This window comes from Carlito syrichta, unplaced genomic scaffold, assembly GCF_000164805.1.
Source record: "Carlito syrichta isolate Samal-C Ts95f unplaced genomic scaffold, Tarsius_syrichta-2.0.1 Scaffold126413, whole genome shotgun sequence".
NCBI lineage: Eukaryota > Metazoa > Chordata > Mammalia > Primates > Tarsiidae > Carlito > Carlito syrichta.
Genome location: NW_007070509.1, coordinates 475,756 through 480,493, shown reverse-complemented (window position 1 = coordinate 480,493; position 4,738 = coordinate 475,756). Strand labels below are relative to the sequence as shown.

At 54.6% G+C, this 4,738-nt stretch overlaps 1 protein-coding gene across 1 annotated transcript in view; it reads left to right on the top strand.

Moving 5' to 3' along the window:
• DCST2 (DC-STAMP domain containing 2) overlaps positions 1-4,738 on the top strand; it is a 12,230-nt gene that overhangs the window by 5,095 nt on the left and 2,397 nt on the right. Inside the window, 7 exon segments of the mRNA XM_021707799.1 lie at positions 1,425-1,592; positions 1,740-1,840; positions 2,508-2,638; positions 2,984-3,053; positions 3,055-3,112; positions 3,462-3,555; positions 3,660-3,800. Coding sequence (XP_021563474.1) covers positions 1,425-1,592; positions 1,740-1,840; positions 2,508-2,638; positions 2,984-3,053; positions 3,055-3,112; positions 3,462-3,555; positions 3,660-3,800 — 763 coding nt within the window.

The following is a 4,738-nucleotide window of genomic DNA, read 5'->3' as shown; positions in this document are numbered from 1 at the left end:
GAGGGTTCGAGACCCGCCTGGGCAGGCGAGACCTCATCTCTACATAAAAAAAAAAAAAAAAAAAATTAGCCGGGTGTGGTAGTGCGCGCCTGTAGTTCCTGCTACTTGGAAGGCTGAGGCGGAAGGAATGCTGGAGACCAGCAGGTCGAGGCTGCGGTGGCTGGGAGTGGCCACTGCACTCCAGTCTGGGTGATAGAGTGAGACTCCCACTCAAAAAAAAAAGACACATGCTCTAGAGTTAGACAGCTCTGGGTTCAAACTGCAACTCTGTCCTTGATCTGGCAATGACCTTGAGCATGTTGCTTAACCTCCAGAGCTTCAGTTTCCTCATCTCAACAATGGGATAAAAACAGTAGCAACCTCTCTGGATCACAGTAAGGGATAAATGAGAGGATGTGTGTTAAGTGTCTGGTAGATCATTGATTGAGCGTGTACAAGACAAGGAATATAATTACTTTAATACTACGTAACTGAGGTCCAGCAGAAAAAGTTAAAAAAAAAAAGCAACCTGAACTCCAAACAAACAATAAGGTTCAGTGCCTGCTACACGGTTGGTGTTTAGCCAGTGCTTTAAAATAGATGCTTCTGAGGCCGGGCATGGTGGCTCATGCCTATAATTCCAGCATTTTGGGAGGCCAAGGCAAGAGGATCACTTGAGCCCCAGGAGTTCGAGACCAGCCTAGGCAACATAGCAAGACCTCAATTCTACAAAAAAAAAAATTAGCCAGGTGTGGTAGTATGCACCTGTAATCCCAGTGCTTTGAGAGGCCAAGGTGGGAGGATTGCTTGAACCCAGGAATTTGAGGTTACAGTGAGCTGTGATTGCACCACTACACTCCAGCCTGGGCAACAGAGTGAGACTCTGTCTCCAAAAAAAAAAAAAAAATAGCCAGGCATGGTGGCTCATGCCTGTAATCCCAGGCTTTGGGAGGCAGAGGCGAGTGGATTGCCTGAGCTCAGGGGTTCAAGACCAGCCCGGGCAACTTGGTGAGACCTCGTATCTACAATAAATCACAAAAATCAACTGGGCGTGGTGGTGTGCATCTGTAGTTCCAGCTACTTGGAAGGCTGAGGTGGAAGGATCGCCTAAGCCAGGGAGTGGCTGAGGTGGCCATGAGCATGCCACTACACTCCAGCCTGGGTGACAGAGTGAGACTCCAGCTCAAAAAAAAAAAAAAGTTGTCTTAGACCTAGTGGCCTTGGCAGGCAACCAGACACTAGTGACACCCACCTGGACCATGGGACTGAGGTCAGGCCCCAGGGCACCATGAGGGTGTGGTGGCACCAGAGGCCTCTGGCCGAGGGTGTGGGCCACCCTTATAACCTGCACTGCTCCACTTTCCACCTTCCAGAAGGTGTGGCCTTTTCTGCCTGGTAGAAGGGCAACTGCCATGAGTGTCACTCACATAGTGTCTTTGTGCCAGGCCCCGTGTTGGTATCTATAACCGTGGAAGGAACTGGCTATACCGGGAGTATTTATCGTGACCTGGTGTCGGCGTTTGATGTCCTGCAGCAAGGCAACATCAGTATTCTGTCTCGGCGTTGCCTCCTGCGTCCCTCGGAGCCCGACACCACTGGCTACGTAGCCATCGGTATCAACCACACCCCTGAGGCCCCGAGGACCTAGTCACTGTTCAGGGCACGAGAGGCACAGACTGCGGGGGGCGCGAGGGACCAGGCGTGCGGCTGGTGCCTCAAGAGCCCACTGGCAATGCTCACTGTGCCTGCCGTGCTCCCAGGTGTCATGTTTGGCCTGTGCTTCTTCGTCACTCTGTTTGGCAGCTATGTCAGTCGGCTGCGGCGAGTCATCTGCGCCTCCTACTATCCCTCCCGGGAGCAGGTGAGGGGTCCAGGACCAGCAGCTGTCCCTGCCCCTTCCCCAGGGTGCTTAGCTAGTAGCTCTCTGTCTTGGCTTCTGGAGCTTGGAGTCCTTCAGCAGCCCAGCCCTCGCTCCTCTGGTGAACTCCAAAGTATATTACCTGGCCTGCAGGCCTCTGGACCCCACACAGGGCTGGGAGGAATGGTGCCTCAGGGCAGGGCTTCCTGAAACAGCATCTGCCTCCAAAGTTTTGTTGAAACCGTGGGGGACAGGGACAGTATTGGCATGTCGAAGTGTGAATGAAAGCTTGCCATCTGTTTACTCATTTACTAACCATTTACTCAGCATCTACTGTATGCCAGCCACTGTGCTGGTCTCCAAGGACACCACGATGAACCAGACACAGTCTGGAGCTCGCAGTCTCAAGGCAGGCCAGACAGGCTTTTCATAAGACAGTACAACTTAAAAAGGACTTTTATTAAGGCATGAATAAAGTGCTATGAAAATCCAGAGGGAAGCATGGGTAATTCCGTCTGGGGAAGTCCAGAAGGCTTCCAAGAGGAAGGGGCACTTAAGCCAAGCCTGGAGGGAGTTGCAGGAGTTGGACAGAAGGAAAAGATAGAAAAGGGCATTCTGGGCGGATGAAACAGGGTCAAGTGGGACCTCATCCCTGGTCTGTCCCCATCAGGAGAGGATTGCCTACCTCTACAACATACTTCTGAGCCGCCGGACCAACCCATTGGCTGTCCTGCACCGAGCAGTGAGGCGGCGGGCAGCTGACCAGGGCCAGAGGAGTGCTTTTTTAGTGCTGGCAAGCCGGTGAGTCCACTGTCTTCCTATAGGGGTGGGGCGAGAGGGGACAGGAAAAAAGCCAGAAGTCAGAATGGCTCACTGTCCTCCCGAATGTCAAGAGGTCTGGTTGAAGAGGGTGTGCATTCCATGCCATGCACACCCTGAGAAGGGGAATTAAGGATGAGGATTCTCATGGGTTGGGAGTGAAGGGAGGAAGGCGGAAAGGGCAGTAAAGAGGTTGTTGCGAAGAAAGTCAGAAGGATGGAGGTTAGACTGCAGGAAGGCCTCTCTGAGGTTGAGAGGTTGGTGTTGGAGGGGGAGGATTCGGTTGGCTGGGCTGGCCCGCTCAGTGTCTGTGACCCCTCTTCTCAGGTGCCCATGTCTGGGTCCATTTGTCAGCCACTTCTGGCTGCATCAAGCCTACTGCCTGGGCTGTGGGCAGCCCCCAGGACAAGGGGGACACGGAGAACTTTGTGTCCTGCAGTACCCCAGGCTGCCAAGGTAAGACCCCTGGGGAGTGTGCCTCTGCCTGCTGGGACTCACCATATTTGCATATGACAATCAACTGTGCTCCTTCCTTTATGGGCTTCTCTTGTGTCTCACCTTTTGTGCTCCCCCCTCATTACTATGCATGTTCTCATTTACATAGCGCCCTCAGGTAGCTCCTTTTCACTGCACTTGCCTTCATTCTCTTGGGTATGAATGGGATTTATATGCAAGTGGCATTGCACCAGTTCTTTAGTGCGCACCCCCTTACAAGGACAGTCCCTCCAGGGGTGGCACGGGGGAGGCAGGGGCTAGACACCAGGGAGCACAGTGGGTGGGTGAGTTCACCTCCTTCGCTCCCCAGGTCTCTACTGCCTCACCTGCTTCCGCCTCCTGGACAACACCTGCTCTGTGTGTGCATCTCCCCTCTCCTACAAAGGGGACCTGGACCTAGAGCTGTGAGTCTTTCAGTGACATGTGTGGCCGGAGTCTGTGGAGGCAGTGGGAGGAGCCGCCTTCACCCAGGATGTCTGTGGGCCCCTGAGATGGGCGGTTTCTCCAGGGACTCTAGCGACGAGGAGGGCCCCCAGCTATGGCTGGCTGCAGCTAGAAGGAAGGACCCCGAGCAGGAATGGTTACTGCGGCAACAACTCCAAGACACGTGGGGCAGGAGCCTGTCAGCGGAGTCCAGCTCCGAGTCCAGGTGAGCCGGAAGCCAGTGTGCGCACTTGGGAGTTGCAAGGCTTAAGCGTTTTCTGTCCCATGTACACAAAGGGCTTCCTGACCTCTGCTGGGGCTGGAAACAGAGAGGAAGGAAGAGGAAGGAATTGGTGTCAGCACCACTCTTCACTGTGCGGCAGGAGTTCACCATGATGCGGGGAGAGGGACAGCAGGAGATAACAAAAGTGTGGCAACACTCTGGCCGGCACAGAACAGGGAAGAACAACCCATTGGGGATGGGGGGAAATTAATGAAGGCTTCAGAGAGGAGGTGACACATGAGCTGGATTCAGGGGCGACCCGGTGGCTTGCTAGGCCGAGAGGCGGAAGACAGTAATGGAGGGGGAGGCCTATGTGAGTTGGGGGAATGTGACACGTGCAAGAGGGCAGGGCCCAAGGCAGGCAGCATCTCGGTGGAGACCTCAGAGAGGGCTGGGGCTGAGGCTGGAAGACAAGGTGGGGAGATGGGCAAGGGCCTCGCTTGCCATTTGGAGATCCTGGGCTGGAGAGGAACATGCTTATATTTGTGTTTTAAGACCACAAGCTGAGAAGGCTGGGCAAGGGCAAGGAGGCCAGAGAGGAGGCTGGAGTTGGTGATGGCCTCAGAATTGAGGTGCTGAGGGTGGCTGGGCTTTCTCTCCTTGGGACTGGGCAGGTGTTAGGGCAGGAAGAGAAACAGTTTCTGGGGAAAGACTGGTCCAGCTTGAGATCCCTGAGGTGTCTGTTGGGTATCCAGCAGGAGATGCCCCGGGGCAGTTAGGAAGGGGCAGGACTCTGGGCGGGAGGTGTATTTTTTGGGAGAGCTTGACATAGAGATTGTAAGAGAGAGCATGAAGCCGGGCTTGGTGGCTCAGCCTGTAATCCCGTGCCTTGGGAGGCTGAGGTGAGTGAATTGCCTGAGCCCGTGGGTTCAAGACCCGCC